General features: G+C 46.6%; 1 protein-coding gene across 16 annotated transcripts in view; it reads right to left on the bottom strand.

The window, feature by feature from the left end:
* Positions 1 to 21,015, bottom strand: part of SZT2 (SZT2 subunit of KICSTOR complex) — a 61,642-nt gene that overhangs the window by 40,468 nt on the left and 159 nt on the right. For 15 of the 16 annotated variants that reach the window (XR_008467935.1, XR_008467936.1, XM_054210858.1 and 12 more), the window contains exons 2-16: positions 20,663 to 20,788; positions 20,318 to 20,491; positions 19,813 to 19,983; positions 17,813 to 17,944; positions 15,148 to 15,307; positions 14,568 to 14,674; positions 14,174 to 14,384; positions 12,817 to 12,987; positions 7,213 to 7,444; positions 6,406 to 6,535; positions 4,973 to 5,115; positions 4,162 to 4,314; positions 3,697 to 3,811; positions 887 to 1,092; positions 268 to 492 (exon numbers count right to left, since the gene is read on the bottom strand). Coding sequence is in view for 14 of the 16 variants with exons in the window: in XM_054210858.1 (XP_054066833.1) it covers positions 268 to 492; positions 887 to 1,092; positions 3,697 to 3,811; positions 4,162 to 4,314; positions 4,973 to 5,115; positions 6,406 to 6,535; positions 7,213 to 7,444; positions 12,817 to 12,987; positions 14,174 to 14,384; positions 14,568 to 14,674; positions 15,148 to 15,307; positions 17,813 to 17,944; positions 19,813 to 19,983; positions 20,318 to 20,491; positions 20,663 to 20,788 (2,456 nt within the window). In the remaining 2 variants the exon portion in view is untranslated. Of the gene's footprint in view, positions 1 to 267; positions 493 to 886; positions 1,093 to 3,696; positions 3,812 to 4,161; positions 4,315 to 4,972; positions 5,116 to 6,405; positions 6,536 to 7,212; positions 7,445 to 12,816; positions 12,988 to 14,173; positions 14,385 to 14,567; positions 14,675 to 15,147; positions 15,308 to 17,812; positions 17,945 to 19,812; positions 19,984 to 20,317; positions 20,492 to 20,662; positions 20,789 to 21,015 lie in introns of those variants that run through there. The other variant, XM_054210869.1, reaches the window with a different exon arrangement.

Below are 21,015 nucleotides of genomic sequence, written 5' to 3'. Positions count from 1 at the left end.
ACAGTCTGTGTGAAGATGAGCATATTCCAAGCACAGTAACACCTCTTGCCCTTTTGTATGTTTTCCAGGACTCTCCTTTTCCTCAACTGCAGCTGCAGAACTTGGTAAAGCACTAACCCAAGTTGCTCTAGAAGCTGTGTACAGGACCAAAACCTTTTGCACAGCAGCTTCAACTGTTACCTATAACAAGGCTTCAGATCCACCCTGCTTTCTCTGCATCCCCAGAACTATCTGGAGAAAGCATCCCTGTTCAGGTGTGCAACTTACTCTGTGAGTGTGGAAAGGAGCTGGGCTACAGCGGTGATGGGCACAGCCGGTGCCAGCCCCGACTGGACACTCCAGATCCAGCGCTGGTGATAGAAGTAGCGGGACAGCGAGGCCAGGGTGGAAGAGGCAGTACGATTGGCCACCATAGTGAGCGGGCCAGACACTGGGGGATGCTCCAGGTTGAGAATGAAGGGGGCTCGATAGTCAGAAGGCAGCTTCTCGTACCTAGGAGAGGGCAGAAGTGTGGCTCACTGAGGTGGAAGGAATGCTATGCTCAGGGCCAGAGCTGTCTGGATTCACAGCCTGCTTGCTGGGCCCAGCACAGAGTGCTGCAGAACATGGCTAGCCCAGCACAGGATCCTGCTCAGACAGCAGTAACTAAATTTACTTCTGCATCATATTAGTTAGGAGTAACGAATCTGCCTGTCCAGCAAGGTCCCCTGCTGCAAGTCACAGCCCTCCCAGACTACAGCTGCCATTCCCAGCCACACAACCCAAACCCACCACAACAAGCACCAGCTTCACAGCACTCTAACCCTGCAACTGGCAGCACCATCCCCAGATCCTCCTCTCTCCCAGTTCCCAGGGTAAGAGTGCTGGGCAGGATCTCCATCACTACCTGATAAGTAGCTTCTCCAACGGTTTGTGCAGCACAACAAGGCAGGGTCTGTCTGAGAAGGCTGACTGGGCGCCAGCCACAGGTGGAGACTTGGAGGGAGAACTACTGCCAAACATTTTCCTCTTTGCTTTTGGAGTTGCCTCCTTGCTCTGGACCCTGTGGGGAAAGCGCAGCTGCAAGATTCGGTCCCGTAACTCCTCCACTATCTGTCATGGCAAAAGCAAAAGGTAAACGTGACCACCTTTGCTGGAGACATAAGCTACCTAAAATAAGTTTCCACAAGAAGAGCCTGACTAAAAGAATGGAACACTCCTTAAATATACAGATGAGCTGGAGCTAAAGGTCATTTTACTTCTGAGGCACTAGCAAGAGCGCATCAAGATGACACAAGGCTCTTAGGTCCACATTTTAACTACTACAAATATTTTTAAAAGCAAAAGAAAGGTCCAAAAAACCCCAAAGATGATTTCAAGGCTGAAGAAATTGCCTTCCATAACTCTGATGAAAAACAAATTAATGGCATGTCAGCTCTTCCACAGAAGCAGCCTGAGTACCCACCCTCATTCCTCCCCTCCTCCTATCCTCAACAGCCTACAATAAATGTAAACTAGTACATATAAGACAGAGACAGACTGTTCCCACAGCTGATGTGTTCCCCCACTATTACGTTCATGTGTCAAAACTTTATGGTAAAAGGTTTCAAGAGCTTAGGTTGTTTTTTAGGTTATTTTTCCAAGATACTTTCAAAATGACTTCCTGATTACTCTTTTTAGCTTTTAGCCGCTCTGAATATGGATCTACCCACACCAGCATCTGATCCCCACAATGCCCCCGTGTTTTCTTTGAAATTCCATGGTTAGGTTTCTTTTCATGATCTTTGTTCAACTCCTTTTAATTTCCATTACCATTGTAGGCAAACAGGAGAACAGCAGCTCTCCATCTCCCTCCTCAACAGTAATTATTTCAGCTACTTTCCCATCATTATTATGCCTTTCGCAAGGAAAGAAGTGTCCCCAAACCCAAACGTTAAGCAGAGCTCTCTTCTGCACTATGATGCCACTCGGGTCCCCTTTGTGGTTTCATACTGATAATACAGAATCACTGGTGGTGTTTAAGCCCTCAAATCCAAGGTGTGCTATTTTACAGTTGTCAATACTGGCTTGCAGCCACCATTGTGCTGCTTAGGTGTCCACAAAACACATAGGCTGAAAGGGCAGAGAAAACCAAATAGCTTTCTGCCACCTGCAGATTTTCTCAGCTCACCACCTGCAGCTGAGTTCCCTACCCTTTGACCAGTAAAAAAGATCGGGAAAATCACAAACGGCTTCTGCTTTGGTGAGAACCCAGTACTTTTTCAATTTCCTTGCCTTGTTCCCTAAGAGTTTCTGCTTTATGATACCCCATTCCTACTCCAGATCTTCAGTTGTGCCCTATATGGAGTCTCACCAAAAGCCTTCTGAAAGTCAGACTGTACCAAATGCTTTCCTTCCCTTGAACACTGGAAATTTGAAAAGCTCAACACAAAAAAATCATTCCCCTTAAATAAGGCAGACTAAGTTCTACTGCCATCGTCCACACTGGGTAGCTCATCAGCCCCATGGCAGGCAAAAAAACTCTTAAAAAACAAACCAAGAAAAAGGTTGCGCATGATACAATTTATAATCTACTTGCAGCTCCTGCTGCAATGATCTGGAGCTTGCCCAGAGCTGCAGGGTATGGTGCCTGTCTCACACCTTCTTCATGAGGCAGGTATTAACTCACACCTGCCAGAGGGAACTCCTTCATAAAACCTGTTACTTGGCATTACCAGCCCATGTGTTGGCCCAGCAACCAGTGCCCAAAGCCTGGATCCCCTAAAGACATGAAAGGGCAGATCCTCCAGAGTGCCAGAGCATTTAGTGTTATCTGGGTTCATTATCTCAGAAAGAGATGGTCCTTCCCGTGTTTGTCAGCGTCTCCTCAGACTAATCTAACACTAAAGCTAAGTGAGACAAACAAAAGATTTCTTTCATTAAGACAAAAGATCAAGGTTTAATGATAAACCACTTGTTTTTAACAAAAGGTTCACATAGCTTAATAGCAGGACCTATTTCTCGTACTTACTGTTTTACCTAGGAACACTTAGAATTGTCTCAGCCTTTAGAGCTGGAGAAACAGTCCAGACAGTAACCACACCTTCTGCACCTGACTAGCGCAGCACATTTCTTTTGATACAAAGAGGTTATTAAAAGTCTATCTAGCAGACTTCCATCTCTCTAAAACGTTTTCTGGGTATTACATTTTTTTCTCTCCCTGTACTGCTCATATGGGGCACTGTTCACATTATAACTCTAACTCCTCCTTGCCCAAATGATACGATATACATACGCAATTCACCACCTACTGAAGCAGATAGCCTAGGGAACATGTAGTACATCCGTCACAGAGGTCTTTACAGATGAGTCAGACAAGTACCTGCTGCTCATGACAGACAGTATTGATTGAGCTTTGGTCACAAGGATAGAATAGATAACCTTTGAGTCATTTCACACCCCACAGTTGAATTAAGCAGTAGGAAAAAATTTAATGTGACCGGCTATTCTATTGATCTTTGCGTCTTTGGGTTTAGATCTTTCATAGCCTTAACACAGAAAGCTTTGTCCAAACTGTCCCTTTCTGTTACAGTAAATTCACACCCATCTAAGCCTTAACATAGCAGTTTGTTATCAGAGGACACCTGCCCACAGTGTTGCCTGTGATCTACCCACCGCTTCCACATCCAGAACTTCTTGCTCTGCTCGTACCCCAGGAAGCAGCTAGCCAGCTCTCACCTTGTTCCTGGCCTGTGCAGGTGTGCCAATGGGGAACCCCAGCCGGAGAACCATGCAGGGAGCTTTGGAGATGATTCGCACCACATAAAACGAGGAAGGTGTGGGATCCTCAGAGCTAGGGAGGAGGGATTAAGACAGGGCTGAAATAGCACAGATCTTGCCACTCTGTTGTGTCAGACCAAGTGGAGGCCTGCTTCGCAGAACTCAACAGCCCACACAACTTGGCAGCAACACAGGTCAGTTCTAGTGTGCAGAACCCCCCCAGCTGGCTTCCCTCTCCCTCTGGGCTGCACCTGGAATGCAGTAGCAGCAGTTCAGAATAAGCAGGGTTTCATACCCAGTTGTCTTGCACTTATCCTCTCCTCTAGACATCTGCTTCTGGCCCATCACAGTGTACTGGTCTAACTGGATCTTTGGTCTGGCCATTTGCCTGTCCCCACACGGGACTGCTTCAGAGCCACTCACCCGTGTATCAGCTTGACGTAGGAGTAGCCCTCCACCAGCACGAAGCTGCTCCAGTCTCGCAGCAAGGAGGTGAGTGCCGAGTGAGAGATGCGGCACTGGATGGTGCTGTAGCGGCCATTGTTGCCCGGCGTGTGCAGGTGCTTGGGCACAGGCCTGCAGAGTGTGGCAGAAAGTTGCTTTAGAACCACAGTTTCTCTTCTTCCCCCAAAGCCCAGAGAGACTTTGCTACATCCATTCCAGCTCATCCTCTGACTGGTGCATCAGCCTTATTCCGCCACAGCAGCCGATACCCAAGCACCTCCCCTACCTGTGTCTGTTGGTACCTGCCACACTCCCTGAGCGCACAGCGATCCTGCTCTCCAACTTGCAGGGAGCACACCCTGGTATTGTTTCTGTCTCCCTCCATGCAATATATGGCTATTATTCACATAACTCTGCAACTAGGACCAGCCTCAGGAAAGCAATGCCTTTGGGGAAGTTGTTTTCCAGCAGCAAACAAAAACACATGGGATAGCTCCAACTGGATGTTCCACACCCCCTACAATCAGGAAATCCAAACCCAAGAGGGACCTGATAAACAATTTATGTTCCTGAGAACAGCCCCATTCTTGACAAAGATGACTTCCCAACCTACGGTCTCTGTCAGATAAACAAGCCTTCACCATCCACCAGGTCCCACTAGCAACGCCCATCCCTTGGCCATAAGCACCTGCAAGACAGCTGCAACTCTGCAACTGGACTGAACTGGACGCCCTGCTTTCCCAGGCTGGCCCACACTGTGCACGTGAGCTCCGCCCTGACAGTTACATACGTGTCATGCTCCAGAAGGAGGACTATACGATGCATGTGCAGCCACCTCTGCCAGAAGTTGGCATCCATGGAAAGGATAGGCTTCCAGTAGGAGGCAAACTGGGAATGGCTTGAGTCAGACCCACTGTGCTGCAGGGATAGCACCTGAGAAAATGACAGGGCAATATTCAGCAAGAAACTGTCTGGTTCCACCCAGAGAGAGCAGAAATTTCTCTAGTGGCTGAGTTGTGTAGGTCTAAAAGGCTAGCAACATCCCTGGCTTTTGGTAACTGCCTCTCAGCGGAATAACTAAGTGCGTTCACATTGAAACAGGCAGTACAATGTAAGCAAAAATAAATTATGTCCTGAAATGTCAAGTTAATTAGGAATTTAACTACTTAGCATCAAGTAAGTCAACCATGGAAAAGATGGTATATGTAATGGTGTGCTTTCTGATTGAGAGGGGGATATGTGGCTTGTGTCAGCAGAGCAATTAAACGCCGAGATAACTAATCTGAGAGTGCTCATGCAAATACGGCACCAGCAATGGGTGGCATTGGGCAACTCTAACATGTCTGTATGGTAACACTGTGATTCCACCAACTATAGCAACTCTGCTGACACAGAAATTAAGTGGTGGTTAGCCATGAGATGGGATGCTCCTGATATATTGTGGGATACATAACCCTACACAGTGAAAATTTACTAGCCAAACCTAAAGTAGTAGAGGGCTTAAGCAATAAAATTAAAGGGATAGTTCTCTTTAATTAAAGCTCCCCCAGCTTTGATATCTGCTAGTCATCTTCTATCAATGCCAAGGACACTGCTAGCAGGGAGCAGATAATATGCTAGCACTTCTGCTCAGTGAGCTTCAATGAGTTTGAATTTTGCAGTGGAAACTATTAGCTCATATTTTGTTTAGTTTCTGCTGTGCAGATGACAAGTATCTCTCTTGCACCTTCCCCATGAGTGCTCAGAGCAATGAGCGTATTAAATAGTAACTATTCAGCACATCCTAGATCTTCACCTGACAGTGTTGAGCCACATCACCAGGGCATAAGACTGCCAGTAGCAACTCCACGCATGAGAGGTATTCACTGAAAAAGCATGGCAAAAATAAGCATGTCTGCCTCCTCATCAGTCTCACACATCACATCGCTACAGGAGAAGGCTTCACAGCACACCTAGGAGACTTGCTGTGGGGCTTAGAGGTGTAGCAGCAGCAATAAAGACATAAGGTGGTGTCTCAGAGTGGAAAAAGTATGGGATGGGATGTTCACAGGTGCTGCATTGCACCTGAACTCTCTTACTGAGCAGAACAAAGAGCAAGAGACGAAGCCGGAGAGTTACAGACGATCTCGATTGCCTGTTGGGACTCAGCATCCCCTGGTGCAAGATAGAATAGGCAAGAGGGAAAACCTATCCCACAATAAATGGGAGAGAGAGGGAACATACCGGAGTGGTGGAGCCTGGGGGGATGTAGAAGAGAGGCACCCCATTCTTGGTGCTCTCAGGAATGGTGAAATGTTCTGGAACTGTGTCAAAAGACTGCAGATGAACCAACATCTGATCTGTCTGGTTGATGCTGCAAGAGAAGAGGCAGTTAGCCACAAAAGTCCACGCTGTCCCTCTTGCTGCTCCAGTCAGCCCAGTGCCTGCACACACAGCACTCCCTATGTTTTGGGAGCCCATCTACACCAACACAGCTTTCTAGGGCAATGCTGGGATTCAATGCCCAATTGTTATGTTAAAGCATGTTAAAGAAGTTCAAGTGTAACAGCCTAATATACAAGGAGGATAATAAGAGGTGGGAATGAAGTGCTAGAAAGGGAATCTGCCAAATAGCAGGGAGTAACAGTCACCCTGGCCAGGAAACGGTTATAGCCCACAGGCCCTTCAGGACTAGAGACATGAGGTGTTGTTCCTTGTGTGACCATGACGCACAGCTGCAAGGCTGTGCTGTAAAAGCACATCACCTCCATGGGACGGCAGTCAGAGCTGAGGTTTGCATCACAGGATCAGGACTCAGGGGCAGCAATACCGTCACCATGAAGCCATCTTACAGACCAGGTCACAGGCCACCTCGAGTCTTTTCCTTGGCTAGATGGCAAGCTTGTCACCAGTCATGCCACCTCCTCAGAGCATATTCCTTTGGGACCCTGGGTTCAGATGGCCACCTGCATAACCCATGCCCAGCATGCCAAGGAAGTAATTTCTTGGTTCCATCAGACACTGGGAACTGCTGGGGATGGTCCGGCTCACCTCTGCAAGGTGTTCCAGAAGCGTCGGATTACTGTAGTGCGGTACAGACTGGTGATAGGCTTCCTCATGGTGCAACTGATGTCATGCAAGATGTCATAGCTTCCCTCCATCGTCACCTCCACCCATGTGCTGCGCTTTGATGGGTCCAGGGGCCAGGGTGTCACAGCTAAGTACTCTATCCTCATGTTATGCTTCCAGAGCAGCACTAGTTTCACCTCCAGCTGAGACCCACCTGCATGGGAGCAGAGGGGTAAGTTTAAGTTCTTGTTTGGTACACAGCTGAGCTTTATCTCTGACCAGGGACTCATGAATACTGTGAGATTGTTTGACCGCTGCAAGCAGGACATGATCTAACAACTGTTTGCTCTAGCTGAAGTTGTTCTCTCTTCTAGCCAACAGAGGGAGGCTTTGCTTACGCAGCAGCACTTGGTGAACACTTCTTTAAACATACGTGTAGTATCTACACTAGAGAAGGCAACTGAAATTCAGGGGAGGTGCCGACATTTGCAATGGGCTCTTTTCTTCACAGCCTCATCTTTGTTTCCAAGATGCTTTCTACAGATAAGCAGGGCCTTTAAGCTATAAAGCTTTATCATCTGCACTCTGCAGAGCTGATCTATCCCATTGCAGAAACATAGGCATTTGGACATGATGGGCCTAGATCATAAACAACCTGGAAGGTGATGCCCAATTCTTGAATTAAATTCTATGTTCTTCCTGCACAGACAGTATTTCATGTAGTCTAGAACTTCAAGCATCAAAAGCTTCTCACCATGTTTACCCTCTTCTCCTCCCAAAGTTAAGAATGACTATTCACCCATTCTTCAAACTGTACATTTTTTACCTTTTTCTTTAGGCAGGCCATTGCACGTCTAGCAAGATTAACACAAACACCTGACAGCAAGCATTACTGAGCCAGAAGAGAAGAAAACTGTCACAGTCCTGCTGACTGGGCATGTGTATTTGTACTGAAACAACCCAGGGAAACACATGACTTTCTGTAACAGTGCCACGCTGCTCTTTCAACTGCTCAATCATCTATTCTGATGTCCAGCCTGCTCTATAGTTTGTTGGACTTGCAGCATTTGTGAGATAAGTGACTGGATGCGCTGGAAACCGTCCGAACAGGTCATCAGCCTGGATCCTATGTTTCCTGCAGAGTTGCATCTGCTGCTGTCACAAGCATATCGTGCCATCCCCATCACAGGTTGATTACACTCCATTTTAAAGCCACCTTGCTTTTTGCTCCCATGGTGCCTGCTGGGAGGCTCCCTCAGAGTACTCCTCTCTCGTCAATGTTTAGAAGAAACCTTCCAGAGTACATGTCAAATTCCTGCACGGCTGTTCTTTTGATTAATTTTTTTTTATTCTGAGAAGCTTCATTTCCATAACATTGACAAGGAGCATGCACTAGGGGGAGAAATCCTTACCCAGTTTCAGCTGTTACTGTGCAGGTTAAACCCCTCCATAGTCATCAGCCTGTGACAGACTACCCATTCCCCTCAACAGTCCCAGACCTTTCTGCATCTCAAGGATTCATCTTTCCTGAACAAAGATGATCAAAGGTGTATACTATATTTCATCTGAGGGAATACTGGGATTTTACTTAAGGTCAGTAATATTTTCCACAATGGGTGCTTTGCGTTACTATAAATGCATTTGCCAGGGTTGTAACATCTGTTGTTTCCGTATGAAGATTGCCTAGTTTATCAGAGAGGCTAAACAAGAATTTATAAATTTGTCTCTTTCCATTTCATACTGTCACCTCACTCTTATTGCTTTAGTGGTCATCCACTGCTTTCTGCACAATATTTTGGTTCTCATAAGAAAGCCTTTCTAATTCATCAACAGCAAACACGATAAGTAAATTCCTGCATTTTTTGCCTAGATCATTAATGAAAATATTTCCTACTTCCACCTGTGTTTCCATTAGTCATTCTGGCTTCACTCCTACAATCCAACACAAACAAAACCAAAAACACAGGCAAAATATTTGCTTAGTTTGAAGTCATAGCTAGATGAATCTTTAGCTTGTTTTTACTGCAAAGCAATCTATTTATGGTTCTTGACTTTATAACTAATACAATTTTTTGCTGCTTTGATTTCTGTCATAAAGTCCAGCTCTAGTTTTTCAGAAAGCTCACTTTGGTTGTCCTCAGTGTCGGGAATTGGGAAGACATTCTCACTGGTCAGCTCATGCCCAGCCATTTTTTGTGCTGGACTGATTCACAGAGGAAGATGAGGTCTTGAAAAATGTCCTCTAGGTTCCCTTCAACACACAGCAACACAAAATGGCCAGTGAGAATTTGTTTTTGTTACAGAGTACAGTCCTCTGACATTGTCCCAGAAAGAAACAGGAGAGGAGCTGAGCTCCATCACACGCCACAGCCCCATGGCTTCTCAGACACAGCTTCTTTCCCTTCCCTACCTTCCAGTCCTCCCCCTTTCACAAGCGCTTCTGCATTCCTAGCTAACCATAGTAGCCTTCTAAATGCCTAAATGTCTGAAATCAAATAGCGAGGGTTACCAGAGCACTTATAAATATCACAAACAACTTCTCCAGGCAACTCTGAGCACAAAGCTAGCTATTTATTCTATTTTGCCTTTGGCAAACTGAAGCAGAAAAGCGACAGTGTTAAAGTCCACAACTGCACTCTTTCCTCTTGCTTCACAGCCAGCTGGCTCCTTAACAGCCTTTAGTTTGCAAGTTTTGGCAAAAGCTTTTGGCAATCCAGGTTAATTAACTGTTCTTTGTCATACACTTCTCTACAGAATGGCCCAGAGAGCCCCGATTAGCAAAACACGCTTTTCCTTAGTGCAGAATGTCTAAATGTCTTGATCTTTTACGAATTCTACTTTAAGATGTTAGTTCAACAATTTTTCTGATCACAGCCAGCAACTCCCCAGAGCATTTAACCTTTCCAAAATATAAGTAACATTATCTGCTACTATTCTGAAAGCCGGCACAGAAATACACACTGTATTTTTGACAGCTCAGACATTTCATTTTTAAATTCCTTCTAAAAAAAACTTCATCAAAATACACAGAAAGCACTTTTGGCTCAGGGAGCCCCTGAGCTGCAAAGGGCTAGAGTGCTCAAAGGAAAGAAAAAGGAAAGGAGAAAGGAGGCATCATGTACGTTTACCCTATTCTTACTCCCTCCTGCGCACCTGCCCATAGCTATTCACCACAGAAGGCAACTCTGATCCAGTGCAGCTGCTCTTCTGCTCTCTGCTCTTGTAAAAATGGAAGACCAGTCCATTTATGGTTCCAAGGGCTAAAAGGTGGTGGGAAGAGACCTAGAGGAAAGTGCAGGGAGCATGGTGAACATGTGGTGATATTTCTGATACATTCTTCCAGACGCCAGAATTTGCTGCTTTATGATATCCTGAGCCAGAGGTTTTAGCTACACCTTTGTGCAAAAAGGTACAACATGGATTTGTCTGATTGCTTTTGGAACGATTCATGCTGTTACCTCTTCCAGCATTTCTATATAGGACTTCACAGTCACTAACAGCAATTCACCATTGCTGCCAGATTAAAGAAAGGCTTTTTCTCCGGCCTGTCCAAACTGTAAATGAACTGGTGCATAGGAGGACAAAAGACACAATACTGAGCGCAGCTTGGACAGGAACTGACTTGTTGGACTGTTTCATACACATTCCTAGACAAGGAGAGTGCAATGGACCTAATGTGCCTGGATTTAAGGGAAGTATCTCATGCCACACCAGGAGATTAGTGAAAGTAATCTACAGACATTACTAGAAGAGCTGTCTCAATTGAAGACCTTACAGATTCTTTTAATCAAAAACTCCTGAAACATGAAATTAGGGATATTCCTGGAAGACCAGCTTCAGAAATTAACCCACCTAATGTGACTGTCAGCAACTTTCCCAAAAAAGCTGGTTTAGATCCATTCAGTTTGTAAGAAGCATCAAGCCCAAAGAACTGCAATTCCCAGTCATAGCATGGGAATAGTGAGCTGAACTAAGTAAGGTGAATTTAAGAGTAGCATTATGTGAAGAACAGCACATTGAGGGACTACTAAACAAACAAACAAAATCCAATAAAAAACCCCTACGGACTCATCAGCTGGAAGCAAAGGTGCAGGAAAGACGCAGGGATTTCTGCACTAACAATGCTATGCAATCATGGAGAAAGCTCAGGTGATTCCCGGTCTATCAGATATGGTATTTTACTTCAGAAGCAGGGAAGTGTTAGCATTACTGAACAAGGCACCGAAGAAGCCACATTTACAACAGTCTAATCAACTGTTTCAAGAAATATGAGACCAAACTGTGAAAAACTAACTGCAGGGAAAAAAAAAAAAAGTGCTGTTAAGTTAAAGAACAGAAGAGAAAGCCTGCTCTTAGAAAAGGAGGCTGAAACTTTGGCTTGCTTAACCTGCCAAAAGGAAGGTTACAAGGAGAAAGGCATTGTTCTTAAATATGTTTATGCAATGCCAGAGCAGGAGGATAAACTTAATTAAGGATAATAAGTCACACAGGTCTAATTTGGTCTGAGGGAGTTTAGAAAGGAAGCTAGAAAAAGAGAAATGAAGCTCTGGGACAATCTTCCAAGCAGCGCACTGGCGTAAGATGTTTACATAGTTCTAAGGCAGATCACTGTAAATTCATATAAAACATCATATGGCAAGTTTGGAATGATTTTGGAGTTATATCACAGACACTGATTTTCTGATACAAAACATATTTTGTGTACTAACGTCCCAAAAAGAATAGTGAAGACACCGGATCACTGTGTGATGTACACGTTTATCCTGTGTTTTAAGAATCCCATCCTCCAGGCTTTCTGCTGGTCATTGCAAAGGTCATGAATAATTTCTTCTCTTGCTTGCAATTCATAACTTGCATTTGGATTTTCTCATCCCCCCTTCAGATAAAGCACTAGCCACAGCTGGAGATGGAAAGTTAGGCAGGGCTTACTGGCAATCCTTGGGATACTCATACCCCTCAAGGTCCTCAGTCAGTGACTAGTTCTCACACTCCAGGTGCCATAATCTCTAGCGACTCAGATGAGAGAACAGGACCACTGGATGGTTTTTATGTTCTTCTAGTATTGGTCCTGGTCCTGACTGATCTGGCATTTTCACTTAACAATATCCTTGTTTCCCCCTATTTCTTCCTTTGGAAAAATGTAGTTTGGAGGCATTAAATCTGTTGTGCCAAAGGGTTCAACTTTGTGTTAGTATTTCGGAGTGCATCTAAGCAAAGGACTAGGAACATATGAAAAAAGGAAAAGTATAGAGGAAATTCCAGAAAACTCTGCAAAGCCCCAAGTTCTGTCACTAGTTTCCCTGCAACTGCAGGGACTCATTTCCAAGATAGAGGGTCATGATCTGTCTGTCCCTCCCCAGGCACTTACAGCTACAGACGATGAGCCTGGCAAGTGCAAAAACTACACAACAATACTGGACAGTCCTGCGTCAGGCAGTTGTTTACAAAAAGAAACTTAAGAGTTTGGAGAAAATGGCTCCTTCCTCCACAATACCAACCATGCTGCTGAGATGGCAGACCCTGCACTTTCCTCTAAAGAGCTGAGAACAGAGTCCTATCTGAGCCTCCAGCCCCCAGCGCAGTCACCTTTCGTGATGTTGACCTCACGGATGCTGTAGCCCTCGCGCAGCCGGACTGAGACAATGCTCACGAGGTCAGCGTGCACCTCCTTCTCAGTGTGCTTCTTCCTCCTCATTGCTAGAGCAGGGTTGCTGCTTGCAGACACCAGGTGCTCATTGAACAGTCTGTGCTGGGACACTGCAAATGGCAGACATGGGGTTGGTGAGAAAGCAACTCCCCTGCTCCTCGTCCTACAACAACAGCCCTCCCAAAGTGCTTTACAAAAGCCCTCAGGAACACTCATGGGCCTGAAGAACAGTATACCTTTCAGGCATCACTTACACCCACTCCTGATTCCACAATGCGGCAAACAAGTCCACTAGCATGGTCAAGAGGCCTGGGAAAGGGGCTGGGTGGGGTGCCAGGCCCTGCTTCCTCTGGGACAGCCTTTGTGACAAGGCACACTTTGGAGTTACACATTGAGCCTAGAGAGGCAGAAACTGCACAGCCGTTGCAATAGTCACACAGCAAGCTTTTCCCTGGAAAACGCTGAATTCCCAGGTGCTTTCTGAAAGGTACCAGGATGTGGAAACCTTGAGTTTAAACCACTCACACCTGATCTTTTTAAGATTCAATGTTTCCAAATCCCAGGCCAGCTCTCTTCAAACTTGCCACTGTATGCAGCTTCTGCTGGCAAGTTACAGAAAGCCAGGGCATGAGAGGGTGTTTCCACATTTTACTGGTAACTAATCTCTCCTGGCATTCTCTCAGTCACTAACATTCACAAAATAAGAACAACCAAGAGAGGCATTTGGGATGGTTCTCAGGGGTCTAGTTTTTCAATCCAAACTGCCATCTGCAAGCCCAATTAGGACAAGCTCTCCAGAACATCCCCGTCTATGAGCTAGCCAGTGTACAGGAAAGGTCAGATGAGAGCTTCTCACCCCCTCCAAGCTCCAACACAGCAGGCCTAACTGCAGTTTTCTGAGTGAAGTCCACAGAAAGGGGAATGGTGCAAAACGGGCCATTAGTTTTCCACCCAGTTCCTGTAATCAGGAGGGGACTCACAGATGAGGCTGCACAGCTCAACAGTGCCCAGAGTCTACAGGAGGCATGGAGCTCTGTGGGGTCCAAGATATTGAGCACCCTCAGGGCCCTCCTTCTCACACAGGCACAAGTGTACAACATGGCCCGCAAGAGAAGGCAGCACTCTTGCCAAAGCACACAGACTGCTGCCTTTTCCTCGCCTCCGTAATACTCAGAATGGCCCGGAGGGGACAAGGGAGAGCATCAGCATAACCAAGCCTGGGGCTGTCACCCCAAAGAGAGGGGTGCTGTAAGACATCTATCCATCTGCTGGAAGGAGGACATGCGCACTCCTCACCGCAGTAGTATTCTGGATTCAGGGACTCCCCAGTATGCAGAAAGGAGTACAGCAGAAATGCCTTGTGATACACATTCAGATCCAGGCTCAGGGGATCCAGCTCAGGGCACGTGGAGAGGTAAGCACCAAAAGTGGCCATGGCGATGAATTTCATCAGTTCCACATTGGGAACGTGGCCAAAGCTGCAATCGTATGAGTAGACACCGCCCACCTACAGGATGGATAAAGAAGATACCTGAGAGAGTACAGCATTGCTGAGGACAAGGGAGAGAACCAGTAAGAGCCTCAGACGGGCAGGCAAGTCCCCTCTGGAGGTGAACGCTACTGACAGCAACTCACCTCCTTCCCTCTTGCAGGCAGCTGCCCGCACACTCACTGCTAACAGCAGACATACCTGTACAAAGGAGCAGGCCACAGTGCCACTGCGGAGCTGGTTGAGTAAAGTCTCGCACACAGCCACATCAGGGACACTAGTCACACCATCCGTAATTATTATTATACCTGTAAAGAAGGCAGTATCTTAGTGCATTCTCCATCTCAACCAGATACCACTCTCCAGCTATATCCACCAGGGATGAATTTAGGTAGGGCAAATTAGAAAGGAAAATCCTGAGCTTGGTTTATAGCTTTCAAGGTGTTCTGGAGCTCGCAAACTTCCCAACTAGGTTCAGCAAAGTCTTCCGGGTGGGCACAGCTCTGCACACCTTGGGCTGTTCTGAGCAACAGTCATGGCTGTTCTTCCTCACAAACTCCCTAACACCGACACATGGCACGTGGTGCAATGTTGTTCTCTTCCCCATTCCCACCACAAGAATTTGCCCACAGAGCGCAGAGCAAAAGCAGCTGTTGAGATTTCATCCCTACCGGAAGGGTCCATGCACCAGCCCTTCTAAAATTAATCTCAGCCTAAGGCAGGAGGAATACAACCCTTCGCAAACAACTGGGCAAACCTTAACCCAGAGGATGAAGCCAACCTGCGCTGGAGTTGGAGGGCAGCAGCTGCAGTGCTAGGATCCCCTGCCGGACCATGCTGACAAGGCCAACATCAGCAGTGACAACAGACACACTGGGCTTCCTCCCAGATGACTCCTGCACATCACCAGGGCTCTCTTGGCTCAGGGGTGACAAATCCACCTGGAAAAGCAAAAAAAACCCAACAAACCACAAAGCCCCATGGGGCAGGCTTCAACCTAGCTCTAGTTCTCACTCTCCCAAAGTGCCTTCAGTCTAGCAGCCCCATGGTACCACAGCCCTGGAACACTTCAGCAGACTACACTTCTAGCTTTAATTTTCAGGTGTTCTCAAAGTCACTTGGGCCCCTTAGAACAGCTGGACAAGGCTGTTTGGGGGTGGAGGAAGAGGATAGCATGCTCAGAGCTTTATTATAAGCTGATTTCTCACAGAAGGGGAAAGATGAAACATTTTGGGGTCACTAAAGCTCCTCTGCAGAGCAAAGCAGTTCCGAACTAAAGAGACAGTGAATACTACTTCTTTCCTTGTCATTTAGCAGAAGATGCAGCTATTCAGCAGCTATTCAAGCAAAGCCCAGAAACACTGGAGAGGCAGACACAGCTATGCCTCGTTTATGAAGCACTGCAGCAGAGGGGGTAAGGAGCCTTCCAAGGACAAAGTCTAGTGCCTATACATTTAACTCTGTTCAAACAGCACTCGTTATGCAGCGCTGATATAAGCAAATGTAGGTAGGCTTCTCCTACATCTTCTATGAAAAATATCCCCCAGTCAAAGCCCGAAATTTGTATAATTACACTGGTGAGGAACCTACTGCATTCGTAGTCCCCTCATCTCCAGAAAGCTCTGGCAGTTCAACCCTTTAATAAACTACTGCTTCATTTTCACTGCTAATACAGAGACTGGGCAAGACCCTCCCCTGCAAAGCTACAGATGATTGGAGCTGGGAAAAGAAAATTAGAACTAACTAAACTTTTGTTCTGCACAACTGGGAGCAGTCTGTGGCTGTGAGCAAAAAAACCTGACTATCCATAAACTTAATTTACCAGATGCCTTAAATTCAGACACTTGTTGACAATGACACAGCTAATGCAACTTCAAAAGTAAAAAAAGTTTCAGTCCCTGCCCTTGCCCTGGGGCCTCCCACCTCCACCCCACAGCCTGCAGCAGGATTCGCCAGTCCTTCCGGCCTGCAAGCGCGTCTCTTTCCCTCATTTGCATGGAAGAAGTTATGGGGTAGCTTACCATGAGAGAAATACCGCAGCAGGCAGGAATGCATACAAAGCACTGCAAAAACACCAGTTGGACACACTGATAAAAGGTATTTACTTCCTGCAATCCTCTTTCTGTTCCAGGACCGACAGTCCTGTCAAAGGTATATTTCTATTCAAAGATATAAATTTCAGCTAGAATATGAAATTTGAAGCACTTCAGATATGCAACTGAAACAGATGACCAGTAGCCTCTTGCTCATGAGAATTATTTTTCTCTTTGCCCGAACTCTAATAACTAACGCTAAATAAGAACTAAATAACATCAGTCAGGCCAATAATGCCTTTGACTGCAAGAAGGGTGCCCATAGATATGATTGTGACTGCCACGTGAAATTGTGAGTATCACAACGTTAACTTCCTTCCTTTCCAAGATCAGGAGAGATGATCTTGATGAGAAATCCATAGACATTCTGAATTCCTAGACTCTCACTTTTAATTTCATCCTAAGCTTTATTTTATAGTGCTATCATTAACTTACTGATACCTATATCCATGGCTACTACACAGCATCTCCCACAGATTTCAAGGAGTATTAGAAGCTGCACTGTCTGTTTATTCAGTTTCATGGTCAGTTTTTTGTGGTAACAAGGAAGTATTTTCATTAAAGAAATGTAACAAGGGCCAAGGGCATATTCACAGCTATTTATAGAGTAACGATATGAGCATAATCACCGCTCCCACCATCTTCTTTAGAGAGAAAGTGCACCCTACAGTTTGTCCCATGATATACAAGAAGTCAGGCTGCTTTACTGCACAATGATCTTGGGAAAGATAACCATTCTCATCAGTCCTTCTAAACACTTACTGGTTCTGCTTTCATAGAATCATAGAATCTTCATGGTTGGAAAGGACCTTTGAGATCATCGAGTCCAACCATACACACACGAAAAAACCCAAGCCCCTACAATCTCTGCCACTAGAGCATGCCCTGAAGTGCCATATCTACACGTTTCTTAAATACCTCTAGGGATGGTGACGCAACCACCCCCCTAGGCAGGCTGTTCCAGTGCCTGACCACTCTTTCAGTAAAGTAATTCTTCCTAATATCTAATCTAAACCTCCCCTGCTGCAACTTCAGACCATTTCCTCTGGTCCTGTCATTATTCACCTGGGAGAAGAGGCCAACACCCACCTCTCTACACCCTCCTTTCAGGGAGTTGTAGAGGGCAATGAGGTCTCCCCTCAGCCTCCTCTTCTCCAAGCTAAACATGCCCAGCTCCCCCACCCTTTCCTCAGTGTTTACATTTCATTACTGGATCCCACAAAGTTATCTTACAAACTCCTTAGATGTTCCTTCTCCAGACCTACACTGCTGTTCCTCTTGCCACCCTGGAGGGGCCTCAGAGTGCAAATCTCCAGGGATGCAAGAGACCCCAACCACTTTCGCCCTCCTTACCTGCGGTTTGGGTTCATACTGTTGCTGGAGCATCTCTGCCACTTTGTTCTCAAAGGCACATAGCTGTGTGTAAACTTGGTGCAGAAAGGCCTCTCGCTTCGTCTCATCCAGCTGACAGCCCTGGAATAGTACCTGGCCCAAGGACACGCATGTCAGTCATCAAGTTAAGGTTTTATAGTAGCAGCCCCCAAGATGGTACACAGGAACACAGTTCTGCTCGGTGAAGTTCAGACACGTCCCTGAAAGTACAGGTACAGCACAGACCTCTTCTCACTATTCCTGCTCAGGGTCAACTGCCTGTGAGCAGCAGTGTCTCAGAGCATCTGCAGTGCACTCCGCAGCAGACGCTCGCATCACTCCTTGGGAAATCTCCTTGAGCAAGAAATTTCTACCTCGTTTGCCTTCTTCCAGGATAAGCAGTTGACATGCAGGATCCCTGTTAGAAGCCATTAACTCTGGTCTGAAGTTTCTAAGGAAGGCCTGTTTGTTCTAATCTAACTCATCTATGGACTGATCCAATTACCTTCCAGTAAGTGGCTGGATAAAGGAAGAGCAAATTGAAATAAAGAAAAGAAAAAATTAGACTGGATTTTACAAGAGAGGCTGAGTGATGTGACAGAGGGAGCCTGCCACCACAGAAACTCCCCAAGCTGACAGACATGACACTTGCGTTTACAGACGCCACTGCTGTCCACAACCAGGAGGCAAAGAAGACACAACGTACAGACAAAGCTCAACAGACTGACGGGATTCTACATGTTATCCACATTCCCTCAACCTCAGATGGGCAAGACCTCACAGCAACATAGCAAAAGTAAATGATTACAATACAGACAGGATTTCCTGGATGACTGATACACATATATGCCTTTTCCTCCACCAAAGGAGCATAAAGCTTATCCAGCAGTACTCAGAGATTACAGTTCCTGGCCTCAAACAATAAAGAGGGATCCAAAGAAGAAAAACGTAGCAACTTCAGAGTGCTCAATTTAGTGTAAACAGGGGAGATACCAAGGCAAAGCATGATGGTGTCTGCAGGATAGCTGGACAAGATGACACACTAAACATCACTGGCAAATGGAGAAAATTCCTGCTACACTTTGGTAGGACTTAGGAACGGACCAAAGTGAGGGTCATGCTCTTCAAGCACTGTACAAACCGTTAAAGGCTACAGCCTCATAGAAGGCTTGGGCAGAGGCAGGTGGGGGAGAGAGAGGGAGAGAACAAGCATAGACTAACAGGCTCATCTTGTAACCACCCACTTTCCCTAGTATTAGCAAAGGGATGAAATACACCACCCAAAACGTGAAAATGAAGTGAAGATACTGTGAGGTGGAACGGACCAATACAAGAAGGATAAACTTCAAAAACCACACTGGCACCATAAACCAGACTTCAATTTATTAAACAGACCTGCCACGGTTCAAGTAAAATCTCACTGATAATCTAAACAACGGGGCTGGCTGCTCTCTCAAGCAAGGAGAAATATTCATACCAGTGTAAAAAAAGAGCAAGGTTTGTAGGAAGAGGCAATTATCTTTGAATAAACCACTGCTACACAGATGAAGCAGGCAGACAAGCTTTTGGGCACACCAGCTCTTCTTGAATGCTTCAAGCTAATTGTAACAGGCCAAAAAGAATTAGTCAACAGAAATTAAAAAAAAAAAACAAACAACAACAAAACAAAAACAACAAGCACACATTCATCATGAGGGAAATATTCCCTGTTGCCCAACTCTAAGACCGTGCCTGTGGGCGGCATTCTCTGCTGGGCCCTGCTCCCCCAGGAGAAACCTCTGCTTCCTGCCCAGAAAGGAGAAGCTGCTCAAACACACTTCCCCACCACACCAGGTTGCACATTTTAATGAGACAAGGCTGCAGCATCACAGATAACAGAGCCCAACTACCACACGTCCCCACTTTCCTCTGCATTCCCAGGAAGCCCATACAGCGAGCTGCTCAACACGCTGAGCCGTGCCAAGGGAGAGGCTGAACTTTACCTGATGGGACTGCAGGCCAATGATAGAGGAATACGCCTGGATGGTGACGAAGATCTCTGGCTGGTAGATAATGTCTGAACCAGGGATACGAAAGGGTCTTAACAATCCCACCAAGCATCGGGAAAGGGCATGAAACACTTCATCAAAAATTATCTCCCCCGTTGAGTCATCCTATGGAAACAGAGTAAGGGAACAGCTTTTTCATCTTCTAGGACTTTCAGTCTCATTGCTGGTTGCCTCACCATGCACAGCCAACAGCAAACATCCTTCTGCAATGGCAGCTGGATTCAAATGACAGGTGACTCTCTTCACAGGAGGGAGACAGTGCATTGAGCAGAGAAATGGGATCTGCCATTAAGCTGCCTAGCTAGGAGCACTGCATGCCTCCCTCCTGTGAAAAGAAAGACTTCTGCAAAAGTTGAGAGAGGAATAAGCCTTCTCAGCAAATAGAAATGAGTCCAGCCTTTTAACACAGAACACCCAGAGAGGCAGTTTCTGCACTTACCACAATCCCTGTGGAAGGGCTCAGATCAAGCTCAATCACAAATCGGTACTGGCGGGCCAGGAAGGTGACCCGTGTAGAGGGCACAAGGAGATAGGGCCTGGGCTGGACAGGCTCATCTGGCTGCCACCCATTAGGCAGGATGCTGAGAACATCAAGTTCATTTTCTGACTTTACCTAAGAAAACAAGTTAAGTGGTGAGAGAACGTCAAGCCGAGTCAAAGTAAGAATCAGAGAAAGGAACTGGGTTAAAATGTTCTGCAGGGTCCAGCTGCTCATGAGTGGTACGGAGCCAGCTTGCCACATCACACTGTGGTGACACCATCCAGCCTTGGGGCACCAACTCACCAGCTCGGGCTCGGGCACAGCCCAGATGACCTGATGGAGCCGGCTGAGGACCCAGGCGAGGCGCACGTTGCGGGAGATGCGATAATCTTTCTTCATCAGCAGGAAGACATGCCCGGCCTCCTCCACCTGTAGCGGGAGCACAGCGGCCAAGTCACCCCGGGGCCCGGTGAGCACCCCAGGCGGGCACCCCGGGCAGCACACCCCTGGGCTGCTGCAGCCCCGCATCCCTCGCCTTGCCCCACAGGCCAGGCCAGCCCCCTGCTCCCCACCGCGGGCCTGTCCCCTGCACCGCGGCCACCCCTCACCTCCCTCCCTCCCCCCCCCCTTCTGCCCCCGGCTCCCCCCTCCCCAGC

Source organism: Rissa tridactyla, chromosome 8, assembly GCF_028500815.1.
Source record: "Rissa tridactyla isolate bRisTri1 chromosome 8, bRisTri1.patW.cur.20221130, whole genome shotgun sequence".
Classification (NCBI taxonomy): Eukaryota; Metazoa; Chordata; class Aves; order Charadriiformes; family Laridae; genus Rissa; species Rissa tridactyla.
Note: the sequence above shows the minus strand (reverse complement) of the source record. Positions and strands in the feature narration are given on the sequence as shown.